The sequence below is a fragment of the Stegastes partitus genome, unplaced genomic scaffold, assembly GCF_000690725.1.
Source record: "Stegastes partitus isolate 25-593 unplaced genomic scaffold, Stegastes_partitus-1.0.2 Scaffold1726, whole genome shotgun sequence".
Classification (NCBI taxonomy): domain Eukaryota; kingdom Metazoa; phylum Chordata; class Actinopteri; family Pomacentridae; genus Stegastes; species Stegastes partitus.
Window position 1 is genome coordinate 97,028 of NW_007579457.1, and position 25,777 is coordinate 122,804.

The 25,777-nt window shown below is 43.2% G+C and overlaps 1 protein-coding gene across 1 annotated transcript in view; it reads right to left on the minus strand.

Moving 5' to 3' along the window:
- Nucleotides 1-21,813, minus strand: part of dennd5b (DENN/MADD domain containing 5B) — an 82,050-nt gene extending 60,237 nt beyond the window's left edge. The window contains exon 1 of the mRNA XM_008301895.1: nucleotides 21,389-21,813. Within this exon, the coding sequence (XP_008300117.1) occupies nucleotides 21,389-21,497 (109 nt within the window). The 5' untranslated portion in view covers nucleotides 21,498-21,813. The remainder of the gene's footprint in view (nucleotides 1-21,388) is intronic.
- Between the last annotated feature and the right edge of the window lie 3,964 nt (nucleotides 21,814-25,777).

A 25,777-nucleotide genomic window follows, 5' to 3' on the forward strand; every position in this document is an offset into this window, starting at 1 on the left:
ACACACACACACACACACACAGCATCCCAACAGGTCAAATGTGCACAGAACACACACTCAACCTTCCCATTCTCAGTAAATGGAGCCAGCGCCTGCTGCGCCCGGCTCAGCTGCCAACGCCTGGCACTGACTGGGTGAGAGCAGCACCCCATCTGTCTCCTTGGCAACAGGACAACTAAGAATGGGGGCTGTTGTTGGTGAGGTGCCAGGGGGGCAGAGAGGTGGGGAGGCAAGGTTAACACCTTCTAATCTTTTAATCATTATAAATTATGCCTACATGATGGGGATCCCGACTGCAGGGAGCCCAGCTGCGTCAGAATGTGAGGAGCTCGCAGCGTCCATTCAGCCGATTGTCTCTCGTCGTTTCTTTGTGCCGCTGGCAGTGAGTGTGTACATGTGTGCTACAATGGTCCAGTGTCTCAAAGCCTGGGCTAAACTGGCTCTATTCAGTCCTCTCTTGGCCAGTCGCAGGACGCTACCCTGGTGATGTCATCACTCTGTCATGCTGTCAGCCACTAATTTGTTCTTTTAATTCACTTTACGGCAGTGAGGAGAGAAGGAGGGCAAACGAGGCAGGACAACAGAGGGATGGATGAGAAAAGGAGAAGAAGGGGCAGGACGGTGATTGACTCATTTCGATTCAGCTCTGGTTGCTCCCTTGGTTCCTTCCATCCCAGGAGGCTTCAGTGTCCCCTCATGACTCCCTGTCACCTGAGCGTATCAGCAGATTAGAAGCTGCTGCTTATCTACACCTCATTTGTTTTCTGCACGCTGACTGATGGAATTACTTCTGGACTTAAGGGAGGAGGACGTGTTTTTGTTTATGCACCGATAAAGAATGAACACCAATTGTCACGTCCATTCGCAGAGGGATTTGCAGAGGAAAATGTGTCCCCATGAGTCCTTTTATCTCCGTTAAGCTGCGGTCGCCACAGTGGCACGAGTCCAGCATTCTTTACTCATGACACAACAAGGTTAGCAAAGAGCCAGCAGGCTGGCTGAGAAGAGGAGAAGAGCTCTGTAGCAGCTCCACACGCTAACCAGTGGAGTGAAAAGTACAAACGCAACACTCCTTTAACTTTCCCTATTAACCTGTCTGAAAAAAATATTTGTAGACTTTCAAAGGTCACAACAAAATCACCAGAGAAAGGTCCGGACGGCTGCTTCTGTTATGCATCTGGGTCCAATGAGACGATACTCAGATTTCTTACAAAACTGCAAAATGCAATATTTGAAAGGGTACTGATAACAAAAGCATGAAGGACAAGTATTTAAATATCTACAGATAAACACGCTGAAGTACAAACTTGTAGCGTTTCTCAGAACCACAGGTCCTTGGCCTGCTGGTGTTCCACCATTTGTCAAATACTGTCAGGTTCTGTGATCTGTAACAGTGCAACAATGAGTACTTCTTTGTGTTAGCACTGTCCACCCAAAACATGTGTCTGTTTACCTCATATTCCCTAAATGACAAAGTAGAATCAGTGTGATTTTCAGCGGCTCCCTGGTGATGAGCAAACCCAGAGCTGGTCAGTGTGAACGCTCCACAAGCCTTCAGCACACCAGGAGGAGAGGAAACTACTTCAGCATTCAGTAAACTTAGTATATGGTGTAAACTATCTGCATGCGGTTTTGGGTTTTGTGCTCACTAAATGTGGTGAACGACTGATCATTTGAGTTATTTCTGTGCTCCAGCAGCTCCACAAAGGACTTCAGAGTTTTCTCAAAAACAGTTCTGAGTAAACAGGCTGATAAATCTGGACTCTTCCTATATTAAATTTAGAATAAGCCTGTTATATCCTTGACATTCTGTTGCTCTTATTCTAATCAAGCGTTAACAGGGTGTTGCTGTACAGTGAAATCTACATAAAGAGCAAATAAATGAAATGAATACTCAGATTAATTAATAATGGTGAGATTAGAAGCACAGCTCCTTTGGTCTGACGGAGCGCTGGTAGTCCAGATGCATCTCAGTGGACACATATTTATCTTATTATGAAAAATAAAAGGCGTGAAGCCGCTGCCTGACCTTTGTAAATATGTGTGCATAGAAGTGTGTCATCCAGAGGCAGCTGTTCTCACAGCAGCTGTGAGGCTGCATTATGGGAAGGTGATGACTGAGGGAGGAGACAGGAGCCCGGCGTGCCTCTCAGGCTCAGTCTGCAGGACATCCACGATGTTAAAGTTTCTTCAGGCTCACCCAGACTAATCTACAGCAATACTTCTGTTTGTGCTGCAGCTCTGGCCTTTAAAAGAACTAAGTCAGTTCTTAAATCTGGGTTTATTTACCTCAACCATGGAGAGAACAGAACCGTGATTTTTCACAGTTAAACTGGTCCCACTTTAATAATACAGTAAAAGGCTCCATCGGGTACTAAAGCTAATCTACAAAAGCATTACAATAACATTTTCTGACATGCATGTCCCTCAACCCCGACGTTATTGGTTGATATATTTTTTAATAGTTTGAAGTGAGGATATTTACCAAATCTCTAAAAGTCCAGTTTTCAAACTCAACAGTTTGCTGCTCCGCTCTTTCTCTTCTTGAACAGAAATACTACGATGAGTCTTCTATTAAAGTGCATAAGCCCTGATGCTGTTGACTTTCATTTATGGGACTCTAACTCCTTTTTCTTCTGATGTTTAGCTCCTGTCAAAGAAATCCAGCACTTTCACAATCGAGCCAGCTCAGAGAGCATAATCCCTTCTGTTGTAGGAGGTTGGTGATGTAAGAAATGCTGGGTTTTGTTAACAGGAGCTTAACACTAATAGAAAAAAGCAGTAACAATTAAAAATGACTGGAATTATAGTAAATTAGCTTTAAAAGTAATATGCACTATTTGTGATAAATCCACAGAAAGTGTTGGCATTAACATTACCAGCAACTCTGTAATGGGTCAACAGAGACATGGAAAAGATGCAGTGTGTGACTTCTACATTTAAATGGCATCCTTACATCCAAACCAGTTCACGTAGAGCTGAATAAGCCCATCAGGACCAGGCAGCTCTCTGGTGGTAACGTTCAACCACACTGTAAAAACCACTCGTTTCTATCACTCCCTATTTTGCCTGCAGTCCAAAATGACTTCCAGCTCTCTCAGGGTAAACTGCAGAGATAAGGTGATGGGAAGATCTCTTTAAAAGTTAATTTATGTTATTCTAATTGCATTTTCAAACAAATTCATTTGCTGCTGGAGATATCTGAATGTCTTTGCAGAAGGATTCCAGGAGGAAACACAGTGGAGAGCGTCCTGCCACGGCCTCCTCAGATATCCCAGGATGTGGTGAAAGCCTCCTAAGTACAGAGGTCTCTCCCAGCTCTCACACAGATTTAGCACAAAAATAAACATTTTCAGTTGGATGTACAAATCTGGATTTACACGCACATGTTTCTCATTGTGAGTCAGACTTGAAGCAGCTATAAGAAGCCTCTCCACATACTGCAAAGCAGTGAACACACCTACAGAACCGGCCTGATTCCTAGAAGCCCGTCAGGGGGCAGCTTTGATCTGTGGGAACATCAGTTTACGGGGCAGTTTGGGAAGAGCAGCCCTGAAACCTAAGCATTATCGATGACTTTTCATAAGTAACCGGGGGCGTTTTCACAGCAGAAGACACGATTTTCTATTTTGTTAATTGCACTACGAATTAAAACTCAGATCTTGATGGTCGGAAAGACACAAACCATTATTTTAATTGTCAATCTGCTGATTCGACGGAATCATTAGCTGCGTTTTAATCCAAAACTACTGCTAGTTTCAACAATTTAATGAGAACCTAGAAAAAAAAACATCCAAATTAATGCCAGTTTCCATTAAGCCCTACAGTGTGAATATAAGGAGTTAGTTTTTTTTAAGAAGGGGTGTAAAGAAACAACTGCAAGAACAGAGGGCCAATGTGACGATGTGAGATCTGAAGACTCAAACCTGTGACCACAGGATGGCATTTGTCTCACGTTAGAAAGGTAGCAGCCGACCAGTTTATTTATTGATCTTTATGGCAAATACCGACTGTCAGTAATCAAGGAGGCTGGTAACTGGTATTTGCAACCAATACACATCTTCAGTAAAAACAAAATCGTTGTCAGAATTTGACAACAATATTTAACTGAAAGAGACTTTTTTTGTTTTTTTACATTTGAGAAACAGACACGAGCTGTTCTCGTATATTAATATTAGATATTATGTGAATTACACCCACATCCACTAGAGAACAAAGCGGATCATGAAAATAGTGCCCAACAAATGCACTAGATCCTCCTGGTAACGTCTTTTAAACGCTGCTGAGGAAACTACTGATCTGTGCCTGCAGAAGTCAGAAACTACTGAGAGACTAAGACAACGTTGGTTTGTGTCTTTAAATGAGATTCGTTGATGTGGTGTTGGTCTTGCTGACAACACCTGTCTCTCATTTTCTATCCTGAGCCTTCAGACCGCAATGATAGCAACTAAATTACTGCCTAATTTCACCACTCAGCATCTATCATGTTCTGGAAGCTTCATTATCAAACTGCCTACTAAACAGTGAGAAACATGGTTGTTTTCATACGCTGCATAACAGGACAATATGAGCGTGTGTGTTAGGAGAGAGGACATGGACACCACATTAAGCCCAATGCTTTCAAGTCTGACCAGCTGACAGGCATCATAAATCACAGCATATAATCAGAAGAAGCAAGGATGAGAGGAAGTCAGTGGAGGGGTGGCGCACTCTCTTTAGCTCATCAACCCCCTTCAGCAAAATAATTTGTCTCACTTAAATGTCCTCCTGGCTCCATGGTAACCGCTGTGCATCCTGTAACGCGCAGAAAAGGCTGGCGGGCCCCCCTGTGATAATGGCGGTTACGTCATCCCATTTGAACCCTGGTGCATGTTAATTGCATTGCCTCCAAGCAGGCCCCCCTTCAGCATGCTACCTGAGTGAAGGGGGTGTGATTGACAGCCAGCAGACAATAGCAGTGATGTTTTATAATGGGCTCCATGGCTCCTACAAGAGGACAGTAAAGGGTGGGCTGAGGTTTAACTAGGCTGCTTGGAAAAGAAATTATAAAAAGCACTGAGCAGCAATAAAGATAGAAAAAGAAACAAAGACGACAGAGACATGCGTTTTCAAAAGGCCCCAAGGACCACAAGGACACTGAAGACAGTTGCATAAGCTACTTCAGCCGTCCATCCCGTACTGCAGCCTTCAAGCAGGAGGGCTGACATGATGTGAATGGAGAGGTAAGAAGAAAAGAGAAGGCCCTGGGAGGAGAAGCTCAGAGACTCAGGAGGGAGTTAAAGCCGACAGAAGGTTCTGCAGTGATAGCCTGAAGTGTTGGAAACACTTGGACCTCACTGACGTTCCTGTCCCTTTCTTATTGACAGGAGACTACTGCTGACTGTTGGCAGCATCCATGTGTTCAGATGAATTTCAGTAAATTTAAACTGGCTCATTTCATGACTATTTAAGGTGAGGGGGGGCGGCGAAAGATTTTTGTCCTCCAAAGGGGGCCTGACAGAAAACATTTGAGAACCAGTGCTCTAAACGAGGCTGATAACTGGCCTACAAAACGATTAATGTGGCATTAATCCGTACAATAAACTCTATTGAGCTCTAGTAAATAATTCTATGAGGACATGTGTGATCTTATGAAAGCAGACTTTTTTCTTTTAAAGTTTCATCGTGCACACGGTGAGGGAAATGCTTTAATTCTGATTAAAAAGGATCTTTACATCACACGGCTCTTATGCTCAGCTGTTGCATGGCTGCTACAACAACACTGTCCTGTGGGTTTTATCAGTGGGATAGCATCCTGGAAAAGCTACCATGTCCATTAGTTATACCTGCTGTTTCTCACTATTCACAAGTTCTGCATCACTTTAATCCAGCTGGGACCTCTGCAGCCTCTGCCTGTATTGTGATCCAGCTCCATATAGATATATAAATAAAAATACACAACTTTGTGATGCCCCGACAGTAACCACAGAGCTACATTAAAGCTTAGGAATGCAACTCACTGGTTCATTACATGCAAATATGCAACTCGCCTGAAAGTCCTCTTTCAAAATCGACTAAAAACATCTGTCCCCACCCGATTCTCAAAGATCTTCTGCTTTTCATACAGCAGCTCCAGCCGCAGATAAAAACAGCTGTGAGCACAGCACTGGGGTGTAGCCAACAACTCCATTCCACATGTGAAGAAAAAACAAACTAAATTTATCTAAATAAGTACAAAATCTAAGTAAGGACACCAGAAGTTGATTTTGTGTGACTGAATACAAGAAGTTTCTATTTTGCAGTCTAAAGCTTTGCAGCAAAAACTTGAGTCTAAAGCCTTGTGCCATTTTCTTCAAGAAAAATGGTCAAACTTCTCTGAAGCCAACAGGCATGTCAAAACCCATCACGTCCCCCTTCGCTCCTGACATGAGAACACTTCCTCCCCCCATCGCTCTTTCTAATTCCTGCTGTCTTGTCACGTTTTAACATTCACTTTCCTGTGATAAACGATCCAAGCCACTGGTTCAGAAATAGATGCCGAGTTCTAATCTGCCTTGACAAGTTCACCGATGGCCCAATTACATAACCTGATGTTGTTTTCAGGGGAGGAGAGAGAGCGCTTCGTCTGGGACGGGACTGGATGTGACTGGCTAAATCACACGGACAAAAACAGAGTTAACTAAGTGGTGATGTTGTGGTGTTGGAGGAGATTTTGGCTGATAAACACATTGTGGGGGATTTGAGCTGAGCGGCGATGCGCTGTGACATAATCATGCCAGGCCAACTCCTCACTGGTCTGAGCTCACACTAGCAGCGGTAATCATGCTAATGGTACTAATAGACTTCATCTGTATTTCATTATGCAGTCGTTTTAATTAAATTTGGTGTGGCTTTGGGAACAGCAGGATTACAGTAGGGTTGAGTGTTCATCAGGAATGTCATCATGTTCAGGACATCATATTGTCATTACCAGAGATTGCTTTTTTTGTTGTTGTTGTTTATTATCACTACATTGTCTGATAAACTAATTATTTTACCTGCAGAGGGGTATTTATGAGTCATCGTCAAACTTCATACTTCTGATGACAAAAACTGAAAAAAAGGGGCGTATGAGATGCAGCACATCGTGAATCTGGCTGAATTAAAAGTATTTTATTTATTTATTTTAACAATTTTTAATGGATTATTAGATAACAAATAACAGATTTCTTTCCCTTGCAGATAACTCCTTTGTTTTGCCCTCTGGAAAGGTTCATTTGTGAGACTAAACAAACAACAGTCGACATGTTCCAGACAAACAAACCAAGACTATGCGTCCTTCACATCAGTTCTCCAAACAGCTTTACACTTTGGACCGTTATGACCCAGTGGTGCCTCTCATCACTGCTGTGTGTGTGTGACGGTCCCAGGAGAGCTGTTAGCATCACCAGCAGCTCACTTCTACAGAGGCCAGGGCACGTTCCCGCCCTCCAGCCGCAACAGAGGGACGGCACCACTATAGTCACTGTCCTGTGCAGCCACACTAAACTTAATGGTATGAACTGCTTGGGGGTTCTGAAGATGCAGGAGAAGAGGGAAAGAAGGGGGACAGAGAGGGAGGAGTGGGAGGAACGGAGGGAGGGAGAGTATGACATGGACTAGCTTATCTAATAGCGGTCATGCTTTTGTTTACTCGGCTTTATCACACAGGCCAGAGGTCACTGGATGAGTTGGAACTCAATCAGTGTGAAATCAAAGTCCAGTAAAGCAGCCAGTAAAAGTGCAAACACACACTTCTTTCTTCTAGAACAAGTGGACATGAGCGGTGAACTAAATTTACCTTGCTCACAAACACTCTCTACTCCTGTTGCATGTGCACAGCAAATCAAAACACGTTCACATCTCTACAGTCTGTTCCTGGTGAATGCTCTGAAAATATCAGACAGGATTATTACTTGTGCAGCATTTTTTTTTGGTGCTGCTTAGGGGAGTGCTGTGAGAGGCTCTGTCATGTGCCTCAGAATCAGCATCGGTTCTGTGCTGTTGTGACTGGAAATAACTCATATCAGTGAATCAAGCCAGTTTACAATCCCCATGAAACACGGGCAGCTTTCTGACATGAACAAAATACTAAATCCAGAACTCTGCAGAGGGAAAACACTGTAGGACACATGTGCATTACATGTGAAATCATTAATAGTTTACAGCTGGATTAACAAATGAAACAGCCAACAAGTCCTCACACTGAAGCATCAAATAGATCACTGCCCTCTAAATGATTCAGATAAGTATTTTCTGGATGCAACACATTTGTTTTAGAACTGCAATAAACATAATTTTACACGTCAAAATTGGGGTCAAATGACTAAATGAATGCGTAATGGCTCATCCATGTCTACCCACAGACAATCAGAGCATGTGTCAGATACCTGTTCAGTTTTACAACCTGCATCCTCACAGTTCCGATTCAGTCTCACTTCTCCCTTCAGTGTTTTCACACAGCTATTGGAGCAGAAAGGCCAACAGCACACTACCTGTCCAGCACCAAACACTACAGCTTCTTTCCCACAAAAAGTTCAAGAAGTTAAACTGAGCAGGAACTGATGTCCTTAACTCTCACAAGGTTAAAAATTCCTGCATGTAATGGACAAAACCCAAAGAACATTATGCGAATGAGTCTGAGCCTGAAATTCCCTCCAATGGTAATCCTCCAAACAACAAACAAAGCATCTGACTGTTGGATGCAGAAATTACTCCAAATGACTGACAGCGTTGGTCCTTAACTACCTTATGTGTAAACAGGTAGCTATACACTATAATGTTTGCTAGATCAACTTAAAATCTGCAATCACTGAATCAAAAACAAGCAAAAAAAGTGAGTCAACTAAAACTGCTTGGCTAAGGTTAGAGAACATCTAAATTTACTGTTGGAGGGAGTTGAGATGCAAACTGTGGTTTCCAGTGTCAGGGGCTTTGTACGGCCAGCCATCCACCCTGACCTCCTCCGTGCTACACACAGGAGTTTCTTACACCTTGCATGTGACAAATACAGACAATATTCACATCAGCAGAATAGGATCCTGACGACTCGTATCTCTGTTGACGAGTCAACGAGTCTAAAAGCAAAACTTGTCAACTAGGCTTAAATCTTAGCCTGTACTGAAAGTGTTCACACATTGTTGTGTTTGAATGCTTTTATCTCATTTTATTCTGCCACAGCCTGCATACAACCTTATTTTCATTCTCTTGATCAAAACAAACCCGTGTGTTCTCCACCTTGCTGGTTTACAACATTCAGACATGAGCATGGATAGAAGCTCATTAGCACCCATGTGACATGTGCCTTAACCATTCAGCTATTGCGTCACCCTGCAACTGCAATTCTACATTAAAGAAGTGCCTATCAGCTCTGTGGCGCTCACACTGAGCTTATGAATTCGTGCTCAGTGTTGATTGTGTGTGTCCAGCATGTCTCCCGGTGAGGTGATGGCCTGTCAGCAGGCGGCACGGCCCCTGTACCACGGCGACTCTAATCTGTTATAAGGGGCCTTAGTTACCGCTGTGCCGCCTATCACAGTTATGTAAGGAGATTTATAGCCTGCCTGACATAACACCAGAGTCCACGCTGTTACAACGCTGAGGTTTGTTTGAGCGGATACTGCCTGTGTATGTCCCTTGGCTACATCACATTGTGCCATTACTTTCAGCAATCAATGGGAATTAATGTGGGCTCATTAGTCACAGCTGTTTAACTGTGGTTAGAATCTGCCCAGGCTCCCTGCAGCTCTGGTACCTGGTTTTTGCCCAGCTCATTCAGAGTTTTTGCCTAATATTTTCTTTTATGCACCTCTCATTGTGTTTTTAAGTCAAAGTCAATTTTATTTGAATTGCAAAATTCATACAGCGACATGGCAAACGCTGTCCTACCTCACGCACATAAACAAATACTGCCCATGAACTCTCTATCACTGCCATGGGAATGTCTGAATGAAGCCGAGAGGAACAATAATGAAACAGAGAAATACAGTCATCAGCTGAAGTTTCCATACACCTTGTAAAGACTACATACATCATGTCAGTCTTGAGTTTCCGGCGACTACTTTAACTCCTTGAATCCTTGAAACCATGTGTGTTTGTAACAAAAAACAATCCTACACTGAGGTTCTTTCATAGAAATATAATAGACCTTCTGGAAACATAAATCTGCTGGGCAACAAATATACACACAGCAATGCTAATATTTGGTTAAAAGCGTCTTTGGCCGTTTTCACCTCAACTAGGCACTTATGGAAGCCAACCAGCAGCCTGCAAGCAATGTCACATAACCTAACAGAAGCACAGTTCTGCAACACAATTAGTTGGACGTGGACATTAGATAGAGCTCAATACAAAGAGGACCTGATTTTAAATGGGTTTCATTAAGCTGATCATGATCCTGTGCTACAAACCCCAAACTACCCCGACACAGAATCAGCTCTTGACACGACTAACCAATCACATTGGTTGTCCTCAAAAAGCGCCTGTTGTCCAGCCAGTAGCCCAACACCTGAAAATATTCAATTAATTTAAAATTAGGAGTAGAAGAGCAGAAACCTGGGAGAAGTGAGTCTTTGGTATTTTTGATGATTACTGCTCTGTTTTTCTAGCGTAACTACCCTCACCTGGGAACTGCATCAAAGAGTGTAAAAAGCAGTTCTGAGGTTACAGATTGGAAAAACATTGAGAACATAATGACTAACTGGATAAATAAATGCAGTAATAAATAATAATCATTGAGTGTATGTTTGGTGTTTGGGTGACAGCTCAAACTGCACTGATGCTTATGCGGAGTCCTCCCTGGTACTTGTAGTAAAGTGTGTCCTTTCTGAACAGAAGTAAATAGAACAGGCCTCTTGTCTGCTGCTCACTGAACCTGAACTCCTTTGTTCAGTGAAGACGAAGAAGCTCTACAGGTAGCTGACCTCAGTCCAAGGAGTTTCTAAAGAAAGACAACCATTATGCGTCACGTATGGCTGCTTTTCAATGTATTGCCTAGGTTACTGTGTGCACTCCAAGTAATGCAGGACACGCATGAGATGTTGGCAAAGAGCTGAAAACTGCCCAACAATCCACAAAAGCAAGACCGCCCCCCACAAAAAAAAAAAAACCTAAGACAAGCAGAAGCACCACACTGTAAGACTGTCACAACTTATAAGCCTTCTGGATACATGTGAGACCACAAGTGTTCAGAAATGTTGTGCCATGGGAGTTTAGTCACTGTAATATTACCATGAAAAACAAATGTTTTTTCTTAGTCTTGTCCATATTACAGACAAAGGATGCACATTTCTGAGTGTATCACACTGTTCTAGCAGAGAAGCACTGAACAACACAGACCAAGAAATATCACTGACATTTTCATAAAAGCCCCAAGACTGCCTGGAGAACACGGTGTGACATTCTTACATATCGCCCCAAGGACAAACCTGACTTGATTTCCAGAACCTGTTTAATAACCATCTTCAACTTAGAACCCTGATATACACTTTAAAACACACAGGGGCAGTAAATGGGGACATGCCTCTCCCACCAAGCAATCATGGCCAGAAGGCAGAAGTTGACCTTCTCTCGAGCTCTGTCTTTTCACCCTTTACTTGCTTTTACGTTGTCCTTTGTCTGAACACTATGGCTGCTTCTCAGACAGACTGTCTCATAGTCAGTTACTATCAAAAGTAACTGAGTTTAATCCATGTTTATGTCGTTACTAAATGTGGCTGCTGTAAACACTTTCACTTTTTCAGAATGAAAGAATTTGTTTGTTTCAAATAAATCCCAACTTTCTGGGGAAATAAGACCCCCAACGTCCTCTTAATGCAGAAACAATAACAGCAAGGCAGGCCAAAGAACAATGGCTGCCTCTCCATGGTCATGTCCAGCTATCCCTGATGTAGACCCCTTTAAGAAACCAAAACAACAACCCCCAAGCTCCCCTAGGTTCTTTTGTCTCTTTACTCTCCCACAGAGAAAGAACATATGGAGCTTGGGCTCGAGGTCAGGCTGAGGGAGGGGCTGTGAAATGGCTGCTCACGCCTCCCAAGATCAACTGCTCACTTTGCAAACGCGTCTCCGTCTCCAACAGCAAAGGGATGTCGCTGGTCTGCAAGATCACAGCATCCTCCGAGGTCACGAGGCCCTGCTGACTCCCAGAGGCAGATGATCCATCATTAGCGCCCCTCCCCAACACCCCTGACCTCTGAACTTTGACTAGCAACACATGAGTGCCTCCCATACAGAAATGGACTGTACATCCCTGACACTTACCATGAAGTCGGGCAGATGACGGGCAGGTCCAAGGCTCTGCCGGGACCTTCAACTTAACCCCACAATATGTACTCGAGACAAAAAAGACTGCCGTTTTCCCACACAGCTGGGTGTATATTTGGGGTCCCTGCCCCAAATATACGGGCAGTAGCTGAGGTAACTGGACCTCAGAAGCTCCCACAGACACATAGCAGGAAGTAACTTCTATGATTCTGTCCAGTGCTGCAGGGTTCTGACCTGGTGCGCTGCATCTGGTGTTCTCACTTTCTATTGCTGGTTTCCTCCATTGTCTCTGCAGCAGCTACGTGTGTTCGCTACTTATACTTCCCACGGCTGACAGTACATACCCCTACGTTAGCTAAAGGTCAATTACAACCAAATGAGTGGAACTTTAGGCACTGCTTGATAAACACCATTGCAAACACTTTCACCAACAGTTTTATTGCAGTGGAGTATTTTTGTAACTTACTGAAAAAGGTACATGTTATTTATGTTGTGCAAATGTTATGTTTATTTTCATAATTAACTCATTTCATAACATTTCCACCATCTTTTTTTTTATTTACTGCAACTGCCAAAACCCAAAGCTGTCCCATGAAAGCGGGGGCGTTGAATAATCTGTCGAAGAACTTGCGCAGTCACTTGTTTTTTTGTTTGCTTTTTTTGGTGCATCAGTCAGTGTGCTTTACACCAACAGGATTAAACATGTATGTTTCCTATATGGCATATCAAAATGGTTTACATGGTTTGGACTGTAGGGCTTTGTGCTTTCAAGCAATAGTTCAGAATGAGCTGAGGCCATTCCAGACACTGCAGTAGAATAAGTGTTAGGGACCAATCTAAAGATGAGTAACAGCAAGACAGAAGTGCTTGGTCCCGTCACCCTCACAATGAGCAGAACCATTCACACCAAACCTTCATACCCATGTCAGAATCTCAGGTTAACCCTGTGGTAAATGGTCACTGCTTTCAAATGAGCAACGCTGCCAGTTTGAAATGCATCCTTTGTCTAAATAACATCAAAACTGTGATCTCTGTTTTAGCTTCCTCCAGGCTACATTATTGTGGCTTGCTGTTCCTGGGTATTGGGCAGTTCCCTCTATCTTGCCTCCAGCTTCTGCAAAATGCTGCTGCAAGACTCATAACCAACACCGAATAAATGGAAAGCATTCCACCTACACATCCCCGCACTGGCTGCCTGCTACGTACAGAACGTGTTTTAAGTTGGAGTTGTTTACAAAACCATGCATGGGTTGGCAGCCGGGGACACTTCAGAACGTCCTGCCCCTACTCCACCTCCAGGCCGCTTAGCTCCTGTTAACCAGTTCCACGATCGAGGCAGGTGGATCAGGGAGAACGACAACAGCCTTCCTCTTTCAATCAAATGTCCCTTCTACAGTAACATTTCTAAAAATCTCAAGACATACACGTTTTCAATGGCTTTTGGTTGCTCTTAATGGTACTAATTTACAAATTGATCTTACAAGTCCTTATCCTGTTTTCCTGTCTTGCTGTTATGCACATATTTTTGTTTATTGCCTGGTTTTATAACATGCACTGCATTTTGATCAACTCAGGTTGTTGCGTGTTATATAAATAAAGTTGATTTGATTTAAAAGGATGTTGCAGATTCATGTTCTGTCTACCATTTAATTAGATTACTGTCATTTCAGCTCTAGTCAAGTTGTCAGACACTGGAGATGGCTGATCTCACATTGATTTTTTTTTTTTACATACATCTTTATTTTTGTAAAAATGTCTTTGTTTTTTAGAGAAGTATGGAGAGCCGATTCCAGTAAAACGGAAGCCATTTATTCCTGTCAAATTAGCCACAAAATCATTACATGTCCAGCACAGCAGAAACATCCAGAGCCATTAACAAAGTGACCTATGATAAGCGGCTTTGTAAAGACAGGAGGATGCTGCTGCTGGACAAATGCTGCAGGAGCCGCAGAGTGAAGTCATGGTTATGACCATGAAAGTGTGTGTGTGTGTGATGGAGACTGTGGTGAGGCCTGGCCATGTGTTGCATTACAGTGATAGTTCAGTGTAGCCTGGAGGAGCTGTCTGAATGGATTACTCTAACAAGCTTAACAGCAGCCTGGCCGGGCCATCAGAGCACGAGGCAACAAAGGGGGGGGACAAGAAAGAGAGATGGACCAAATCACTGAGGTCAGAAGTGGGAAGTAAGGAAGTGAAGATCCATGAAAGTAAGACCGATTAAAGAGAAAGAGAATGGAAAAGTGAACTCATTGTCTGGAAAAAAAAAACAAAAAACAAAAAAACCCCAGAAAGAATCACAATGTTTTCCTAATGTTGTCAAATAGAGAGGGAGATAAATATTCAATCATGTACATCACTACTACAATAAAACAATTCTACAGAGGTCTGCTTGTTTTTAGTATATTCAATCATCTGCCCCTCGGCCAAGCATATCATTGTTAGAGTAAGTCAGCAGGGGCATGCGTCAGTGCTGCTGCCCCTGACATCATTAGCATACGTCAGCGGCCAGTGTTATGGTGCAGCCTTTGTGCTGACTGTCTCTCAGACCGGCCTGTGTGTGGACAGATGGCCCGGGCCAGAGGAGAGCTTTAGCTGTTCAAATCCCATTGTGGCCGGCTGCAGCTTGAGGATGCTCCCACCTCGGCCCCGTCCTGCCAGCCTTTGGGCTCCACTCATATTCAAAGCTGCACTGGACATGTTCCCAGCTCCCCCTGGCATCAAGGGAGCTCTCTGAACAATCTGAATATTAAAAGCCAGCAAAGGGTTAGAATGGCCCACTGGAGCAGCAGGTTCTCCCAGAGGAGGATCAAACGTCCCGTACTGGCCAACTCTCATCACATTCATCTGATGAGGGAAGGTGAAGTGGAATAAAGTAAATTTAAGCTCAGTAAATGTGACGACACCTCATGCTGTAACATGTGAGTCTTGTGTTTAAATATATGCTGAAGTCACTTGTGTAGAAGTCGCTGTCACAGTGTCACTAGGTCAGACCTCTTCAGCAGCACAAGGTAAAACAGGTAAAACCTTCTCAGACAAGGTGAATAAAGCCTGGAGGCCAAATCCATCAAAGAATGATCTCCAAGATTTATGTATTAATATATTATTTAGACTCTTCAGGTCACGACTGGTTGAAATCGTAATGGGAGTGTGATCCAGGGATAGCCTTGCAAATTCAATTTTGACTTAACAATGGGATTTTTACAAAATGTACTCATTTCTAACTATGAACAGGATCTTTGATGGTCTTATATGACTCTGAAAAATGCTGAATATAAACCACATAAAGAGGCATTCATTAATCTGACGTAGTTTGCCCTGCACACCATTTAATCCATACTATTACCCTAAAAACAGACGAAACCTTGAGGAGGGCAAATAAAAGAATTCCACAGTGAGCTAATTACAGTACATTGAGATTTTGTGTGTATATGCATTAGGTAAGAAATTATAAGACAAGCTCACACAAACAAAATAAAATAAAGTAAATACAGTTCATTTCATCTCTTCTTTTATGAACCCACAGTTGCTAAGGTCACACCAGTCCCCTTCCATACAGAAACCTTCAGTTGCAGTTTGAATCAAGTTTTTAAAACTCTGTCCACAAAGCTTCTCAGCATCAAAGTCAGCGCCTGATGTGAAGTTCAGGGGTTGGATATTTACATGTCTTGCCTCAAGTACAGCTGCATTTAAAGACTGAAACAGACGTGTTGAAACTGGTGGGAGGAGAGGAAACCGTTACTGGCCTACAGGGGGTTATTGGCAGCTGGCTAAGAACCGGAGGTGGTTGTTAATCCCAGTGCTTTCTAACCAGCCCAGCAAACTCTCCCTGAGGTGTTATTTACTCATTTACGTCAGGGTTATGGCCAATGACTAACATGTGATTGGACATCAGCAGCAGAGCAGTAAGTGACATGCAGGTGTGAGGACTGAGAGGTGTGAAGGATGGAGACACAGGAGAGGACATGAAAGCAAGAGGAAGCCAAAGAGCAGGAGAAGGAGGTCTGGTGTTTACAGAGCTAAAGATGACTGTCAAACGCTGCCAGCCTTGACTTTTCAAAGTGGACATGGATTCCCAAGAGAGCTGAACACCTGACAGAATGCATCGTCTGAGAACTGAAACTGAGCAGCTGTTGCTTTCTAGACAGCCTCATCATCACAACCTCCAGCATGTGTGTGTGTGTGTGTGTGTGTGTGTGTGTGTGTGTGTGTGTGTGTAGGAAGGCCTGTACCAAACATCTGTGTGTTCATGTGTGCATATCAGAGTCGATACATGCAAACAAGCATCAATGTTTTGTTTTACCCCACCTGCTAAAAGCACGGTTTCATTACTGTTGATTTGCAAGAGAATTTTTCTTCAAATAATATTTGTCTAGGTGGAGCAGTGGTTCGCGTCTCGGTGGGGGCACCCGGGATCTTTCTGTGTGGAGTCTCCATGTTCTCCCCGTGCAGCGTGGGTTCTCTCCGGGTTCTCCAGCTTCCTCCCACAGTCCACAAACATGCTGAGGTTAATTGGTGATTCTAAATTGTCCGTAGATGTGAATGTGAGTGTGCTTGGTTGTCTGTCTCTAAGTGTAGCCCTGTGATAGACTGGTTACCTGTCCAGGTGAACCTGTCTTCACCCTGAGTCAGCTGGGATAGACTCCAGCCCCCCATGACCCTAGTGAGGATTAAGCGGTGTATAGATAATGGATGGATGGATGGGATGCACAAGTTCTTTTGTTGGACTGCAACTATCATGTCCACAAGTATATTTATAAAGTCTGGTTGACTTAAGTCTCGTATCAGCTCTCCAGCCGCTACACATGGCTAAACATCTGTCTCCAGTCCAGAATTGATATAAGACGGCAAAGTGATGCACATCTCATAGTGCAGCAACAAGTCCCTCAGATCTTCCCCTGCGGTTACATCCACACTAACACATTCTCATTTTAACCTGTGCTCTAAAATGAATCTCGGTCAGGACGAGTGTTTCACAGATTCAGAATGATTGAAATAGAATATAATACAGCAATTTGGTTGGTTGGTTGTTTAGTTGTAAAAGGTTCTATGGAGGACCAGTAATGTGGAACTGTAAAGATCTCCTTAACTGGACTCCTAGCAGAGACAACAAGGTCAACAATTCCTGTAATTTGCTATCAATGGTAGTCATGACTGACGTATTTGTTTTCTTTGGGAAAACAGTCATGTGACAGAAGTGTGGCGAATCAGGGAATGATGCATAGTGACGGCTAAGAAGTAACGAGAACGCAAAAACTGGTCATCGATCTGTTTTTGCCTGTTCAGACAAAGATGCTTTCGCAACTAAAAAGGGGTCAGAAGTGTTTCCAAATGTCTCCATTTCAAGGGTCATAACACCCAGAATAGTGTTGACGTAGATTAGATTATATAGAACTTTATTGATCCCTTTGGTAGGGTACCTCAGAAATTGTTGACTTGAGGCCTAAACACAGCAGAAGCCATGCATTTTAAAATCAAAGTGTGTTAGCGTGGATGTTACCAACAACTGACAAGCCAAACATCTCTCACCTAAAGTTAGCTCCACACTTCTGTCACCCTTCAACCCCACAATGCTGTCGACCCAAAATGCATCTGGTGTTAGAATGCAGGGACTATTTCAGGCTCTGTATGCCAGCCAGTGTTTATTTATACCCCTGAGACTCAGTGCCATGGTATGAGGTGTGTGTCTGAACTGAGAAAGTGACTACTTACGGTAGAAATTAAACCAGCTAATTCGCATTCCAGCCTGGGCCAAAAAGCTCAGGATCTATAACGGGGTGGAAGTTCAAATAAAAGGGTTACAGGCTGCATGATGTGAGCTCACTCACATGCATTCAGAGAGAGGAGATAATGTAAACCGTGACGGAGCCTAGGGCAGGTCTACAGGAAGTCGGGCCCTCTCACTAGAACAATGGGCTGAGGGAAATAAGGCCACAGTGCCACACAAAGAGCAGGGAGGAGGGAAATCACAGCCTAAAAACAGCAAATGCATGGAACGCTGCCTAATGTGGGTCACTGCAATCATGGCTGCCTCCAACTCAGGGTCCAAGACTATGTGGGGGTGCTGAGATGCTGTCTGTGCTTAAAAAAGGAGGGTGCACCAAGAGGCACCATGTTGACATCAATCATAGCAGCACTACTGTTGTGTGGACGACGGCGCATGAGGGGGAGGACAGCAACAGGCCTGATCAGAATTGTAAATGATTTCTAATGAAGTGCAAAAGAGTAGCGGCGAGCTGAGGCAGGCGCTAAAGAAAGGGGGGTGGGCAGCTTTGGGGACAAATGAAGAGGAGTGAAGTGTAATTCTGTGTAAGACTTGATTTACATTTGCTTCAGGCAACAACCTGCATGTAAGGACAGAAACTCACAGCTAGCTTGTTCTTCAGCATTTGCTAACATGCATGTATGACGGGCACTTTGGTCCTCGTGTGTTCCTGCTGACGATGGCGTGCTTCAAGTGAAAGCACATGAAGTGGCAGCAGACTTTCAGCCCAGCCAGTTGATGTTAGTACTACACAAAAGCTCCATCATACAGGCTGCTGTGCTGCACTGGACACGTCAGCGTCCATCAATCTGCAGTAATGTGCCTTCAGATGGCAATCTTGGTTCAAATAAGGACAGAGACAGATGTTCTGAGCTGCACTGAGGCTGAAACCTGCTTATCTGAGCTGCACAGGTTTCATTCAGAAACATCTCAATGGCCTTTCTACGTGTATGGATTCTCAATAAATATTCTGAGAAGAGCTGAATCAATCAATGTGCTCTCTTAAGGTGCACGTCCATGTGGTGTTAAAGTCAGCCAAAGGGGAATTACAACAACTGGATAGAACAATGAACAATCCAAAACCAAAGAAACTGAATCAAATTTGAATCAATAAGAATGAACACTTATCATCTGCATCATCTGATCAATGCTTATCTGCCTAAAACATTCTACACTAGACAGCTAGCTCAAAACTTTTAATGATATGCAGTCTATTATCTAGAATATCCTTGCCAGAAAAAAAAGACAAACGTTCAAGAAAAACAACTGTGATGTTACTGTATGTTCACACGAGCTGCAGCAGACACTCTGAGGTAAACAAAACAATCAAGCTGCTGAGCAGAACTGCAGATCAGAAGCAGTTCATCCTGTCTGGAGAAAGCAGCCTTCAGCTTCCTTCAAGATCACCGACTACAAATGATCTCATCAACTAAAACTACACTGACATCACCAAATGCCCTCCTAACCCGACAGTCACTGTATGTAATGTGGGTCATTTAGATACTTTAATCACTACTATCAATCAATCAATCAAACTTTATTTATACGGCACTTCTCACACAACAGAGCAACGCAAAGTGCTTTACAGCATTTAAAAGCATTGTGAAAGAAAAAAAACAAGAATACTACTCAACTATATCCTACTAAAGTCAAATCCTGTCTGCAGCTACATCACAGCTTTGTTCTCATCAAATAAAGTTAGCTGTTTAATCAGAGTGATGATGCACAATTATCGTTGCCACTGCTGGTGGTCACATCTCCATTGTGAGGATGTACTGGTTTTATGAGCCTTCTAATCTTGGCAGATTAAATGGAAATGAAAATAGCTGTTAGCTGTGGTCCATCGCTGACTGTGAACTTGTCCCACAGACAAACAATGCTTAAATATGCACCAGATGCTCAGCAAGCTGGGGTGATTGGTGCTACAGAGCAGACAGCGGGGCATATGGAGTCAGTATGGTCGAGGCTGAGCGGTGTCACCTCAGAGACTGTCGACAGCCTGAGGGCAACACACACACACACACACACACACACACACACACACACACACACACACACACACACACACACACACACAGAACAGAGCGGCGTTTTCCATGTGCACTAGATAGCATAACAACAACTACCTGTCTGTCTTGTCCACAGCTGTCTGTATGATCAGGATTTAACTCTGAGCCCAAACATAAACCGGGTCTTAACACTAACAGCCTTTAAGCCATTTTGCCATAAGGTCCACTGGTCTACAGCTTGATCTGGTCCTCATCACAACAAATGGAGAAGTACACTCATAATAACCAACACTTTCTACAACTTATTAAGTAAACAATAAACTGTTTCCAAATCACTTGGTGTGATTCAGGAGCAAAAAAATATGCCAACATCACCTATTTGCAGCACACGCATGACTTTACAATGCTGAACTTTGGCACCGAGACTCCACAAGGTCCAGATGTGACTGTGATGCAACACCTCAGCAGGCACAGCAAGCGGCCATCTGTGCTGCTAGGAGCACATCCAGGAGGTAGAGCCCCTCAAAAAGCACCTCTGACTCTGCATTAATACAACCTGAGCAGTCAGTGAACGTGTCCGGTGACAGAATCAACACAGGTCAGCTGACTGGTGCCATCAGAGAGGAGACGCTGGCTTTGCTTCGAGCATCAAGGAGGATGACGAAGTTCTGACACAACTACAATCTTTTATCTAATGTTTGGTATTAAATTAGGTATGATTCATTTTAAAAAATTGTCTGCTCTACACATGTAGCAGCCTTAAACCGAACTCTGCTTTTGCCCTTTTTACCAATTAGATTCAAACTATACACAAAAACATCCAATAAGGAACTGGCAAAGTCTGACATCAGGGGGGCTGTATGCAAAGACAATGACATATAATGGCTGTAAATGATCCAGAACATGGCTGAGGTTTCTCCAAGATGCTGCATGTGTGCGCCTGCGACAAACTGGGACTTACTTGGAGAACTCAGGGACTGAAACCTGCAGTAGTTTCAGAAAGGTTCTGAGGAGCACAGCACAGGAAGCTTAAACCAGATCAGAGCATTTAGATCTGTGATCTACATCCATCTCCATGAGAGGACACTGGTTCACACTACCAATGCTGCTGCTACTTTCATGTAGTGCTTATTCCCGACTTTACATAACTTTGTAAAGCAAACCTGACTCCTTTGTTTTTAGTTAACAGTGTGTGTGTAGCATTTATGAACACAGAGGTCAGTCTAAGTTGTGCTGTTGTTGTGAATGATGTCAGCCTGCTGGAGGAGCTTCAGTCAACAACACGACATGTGTTCAGCTACTGCGCTGCTTCTCCCTCAAAACACTTTCATACAAACAAAGCAAAAACGGCACATACCTGCTAACTCGTCTGGTTCTAGTCCCGTTTCTGTGTCTATCCCACAAATAGCAAAGTAGTGGGCGAAGCGGCAGGGCGCCGCGCCGGACACCGCGGAGCTCCCACTCATCCCGGCTTCGGTGTGCAGCGCGGTCCGCTCCTAGTTCTCCGAGCGACACATCTCCGGGGAAGAACAAAAACAAAAAGGGAGGGGGGGCTGGATAAAATGCTTAAATCGGCGATGTAGCTCGTCTTCTTCTATTTTAACTGTAAATAAAGCATTCACGATACCGCCGAAGTTGCACTGGGAAGCGGTTCCAGCGCTAGTTAGCTGTGAGCGGACCGTCGCGGCGGAGCTCCCCGACACACTGGGCACACAGAGCCGCGAGTCTCCGCCTCGGTGCAGCTCCGAGGAGTCACTGACTGGGCGGGATTTTCAAACGTAGTTCTCCAATTCGTTTCTTCAGAGTCAGACACAGAGCCGCATGTGTTTCTTTTTCTTTCTTTCTTTTTAAAAAAAAACTGTAATTAAAAGCGCCTCTGACCGTCCTCCCGCAGACCGGAGCACTCCGTTAACCACGCTGGACCCTCGTTCGGCCGACAGACGCACCTGTGGCTGCAGATCAATGCGCCGACATCCCGCTGCCTCACGTCCACCGCAGGACTGTATCGCTTTGCGGAGGAATACAGTCATGACGGAACGGCCTGGAGCAGCCGATGATGCTCGGTGGTAAGAAAAGAGACACTCCGATGAGGACTACATCTAATTAATCATATGCATATTAATATAATTTGAAATATTGCTCTCTGAGTGTGCAACAGCAATCTCAGCATTGTGTGTTTCAAAGGTGTAATTGTAATAATACTTTTCTATTCTGGTTTTATTTTAGCTTTCTTATTTTTATATGTTAGTAATATATTGCACTTATATCTTCTGTTAGACATTGCATTTATTGTCATGTCACTGTAGTTATATATTTTTCTTTTTTTCCACATTTTGCAGGATAGTTTAATTTAATGTGCACTATTTCATTAGCATGTGCAACACTACTTCACCACTCCACCATCATTGCCAGTATTACTGGTTGCTTTTCTATTCTAGCTTTACTTTAGCGTACCTTTTTTATTGTTTTATAATCTAATCTGATCTTATTTCTTATCATATCCTAAATAAGAACTTCAAAGTAAATAAAAAATTTATATAAGAATGTAAAAACCATAACAGATGCTGTTCAAACATTATTGGAAATGTTTTAGCCTTTTATTATTTCATTTTAAGTATGATAGACATAAGTTGAGTCCAGGACCAAACGTGTGTGCTACGATGCCATGCATGAAAAACACATAATATCACAGAATTCTGCTGCATGTTCTAAAGTATTATATTGTAAAAGTAGTTTATTGACAACTCTGGCCAATTTATCTGTAAATGAGAGAGCAAAAAGAAAGAGAAGACTGACTGTGCATCGTGTTGGCAAATGTTTCTGCCCACCTTTCACCTGCGACAGACTGGAGAGCCACAATCAGCTGCCTCAAATTGGATAACGCTACAACAACTGACAATTCACTGACTGGATGATCATCAACACAACAAAGTGGTCCCTACGACTGTGCTGCTCCGGCTGAAGCGTTCCACACCAGCCACCAGTTTACCAAACTCTGATAGAAACACAAGACAATACCGTGTCCTCTGTACAGATCGCTGTTGCAAGTTGTTACCATAAACGTATATATCTTTCTGTGCGCTATTTGCTTTATTTATTTCATGTAGATGCATTTCATCTAAGCTTTGTACACTTTAAACAATCCAACAGCTTAGAGTCCACTCCCTGTGTGTCCAGATACATGACCCGTCTGCTGGTGAGAGTCTCAGACTCACCTCAAAGACATGTGGTCCTTTGAACTTATATTCTAGTGAAGATGTGCACGTATTTCCTTTAATTCTCCTTTTGCCATGTTGCTGTGAAACCAAAATCCCTCGTTGTTTCAAGTCTCCCTCTGATCAGTGATTAAACCGATAAAAACTGAAACTCTTCACCATCGTTTACTCTGAAATGAGCAGATCAATCACATCCCTGTTGCTTTCTCCACCCACTTCTTCCCACTCACTGCAGCTGGAGCACACCGGCTCACCCACAACTCTCCTCAGTCTCTGTGAAACAGAGTGTAATATTGCTGGACACTGATTCGGAATAATAATGAGAGAGAAAGCCCTCACCCTGACAGCATTGGTTCTTCATGTTTGTCACATATGAAATTTCTAAAGTCTGAATCCGTGTTTTTGAGACTGTTCTCAGCTTATGTCACTGATGATGTTTCTTCAAGCATGTAAAACACCATATGTACATTTTAATCAGGTAAAAAAGCGAGAGTCTTCAACCTAAAAGAATATCTGTCATTTAGACCTTTGGACCGATGCATTTAATCCTTGAGGAGCCACAGTTTTCCTTTTAGGATTGGGCTTCAATACTGTTTAGTACATGCTATATTGTTTTTATCCTTATAACCAAACTCTAATTTCTATTAATATACATTAATTAATCACAAATCTGGGGCAAGTTCTACAAAAGAAATACTGAGGACTTTTTAAAGTACAAATTCAGGATGATTTTTCCTCCTCTCCTATTCAACTGGAATATCTTTAATGAAATGTACCTCCAGCCAAACTGGCCATTAATGACCACTGTGTTGCACATCCGATGGATTGCTTCCATAATGATTTCAGTGTTGATGTGTGGTTTGAGTGACCTTTGCAGTCTTTCTGCATGACGGTTCTCAGGAGATGTAGTAAACTTTAAAGATATTAAAAAACAGAAAAGAAAAAAAAAGGTGAGCCTACAGTCTCTGGTATCCTTTATTCTATTGTTTCATTTGTCCATGATAAACATTACTGTCTGTGAACACAACTCATACTTCACAGAGCCATCATTTTGCTGTTGCCAGTCGAACATGTAACGGCAGTGACAGTGGAAATACATCTACTGCTGTTCTACATTTAATGACAGAATCTGACGGCGGACAAATTGTGATTTCCAAACGGCAGCGATGTGCACCGTTCAAAAAAAAAAAAAAAAAAGCATGTCAGTGCAATATAAGACAATGGCTCCCTCTAGTGGTCAAACACAAGTACAAACAAGTGACACAACAAATGCAGGCATACTTTCAGACACCACTTTGGAGGCTGGAAAAACAGAGTAAACTGTTAACTTGCCTGTTGTACACATTGAATTAATTTTCTTATTAGAATAGATGTGTCGCGCTAAACTCTTCAACTGGTGCCATACATGTAAGAGTACATGTATATTATCAGTGAGGTGTGGTGAGGTTCATGGCTGCTGAGGCTCTGACTTCATCACAATCTGATCTACAAATATATGCACTGTACAGAGGAGCTTATTGGTCATTTGATTGGCAGCAGTTTACGGGTTATGTTTCATATCTGCATTCTTTACACATACAAACTATAGCCCACAAAACGCATCTTTCTTTCTTTCTTTTATTTTTCCTTGAAGTTATTGCGATCTTACCTTTACATGAAGTCCATGCTCCGCTCCTTCTGGACTGGTCTCTGGATCTGTTACTTTTTTGTCGTAGTCTCCTGATCTTCCTTCGCTGCACTTAACCTGCTAACTGTATATCATAGTCCAGTTTGCTGTCACTGACTCTGCAGCCGCGGAGTCACCAGAAGCATGTCTGGGGTCAGAGCGCCCCCTGCCATGAGGCCAGAGAACTGCCTGCCTCACCTGGAACCTCTTCTCAGCCGTTTGTGATGCTCAGCACACGGAACACGTTACACACATACAGTTGGTAACAAAAACACTGTACATTATGATATACATCAGCTGAACTATGGAAAGTCAGTTCCAATATTAAATGTGTTTGAAACATGTTATTGGCGACATCCAGACAGCAGCACGTTGACACTGCAGGCAGCCAGCGCAGTGAGGGATTGCGCAATCCAAGTCAGGCTCAGCTCACCGCGGCTTCTCTTCCAAGCACTTGAATGGGAAACTCATACACTGTATAAAAGATGGACGTAGCAACCAGCCCTGAAAAATGAAGCCAACCCGGAAGTGTCAAAAACCTGCAATATCACTACGTCCACTAGCTGCTGCCTCCAAAAAGCCCTGGCTCCCATAGACTGGAACTGGAAAAGAAGTGATCACAGATCACGAAATACCGCATTCCTACAGCTCAGGATTTTTTTAAAAAAAAAACTAGTTTTCATGGTCAAATCCAGAGATCAGGTGGCCAATCTGAAAATAAATCATTACTGAATTTTTTAAAAATCGTCAACATTTTGCGGGGCAAGGGGCGTGGCTGGCTTGATTGACAGTCGGCAGATACGATGCACATGAAGCAGCAGAAGGCGGTAAATGTGGGCGGGGCAGAGAGGGCCCACCTCTGCTC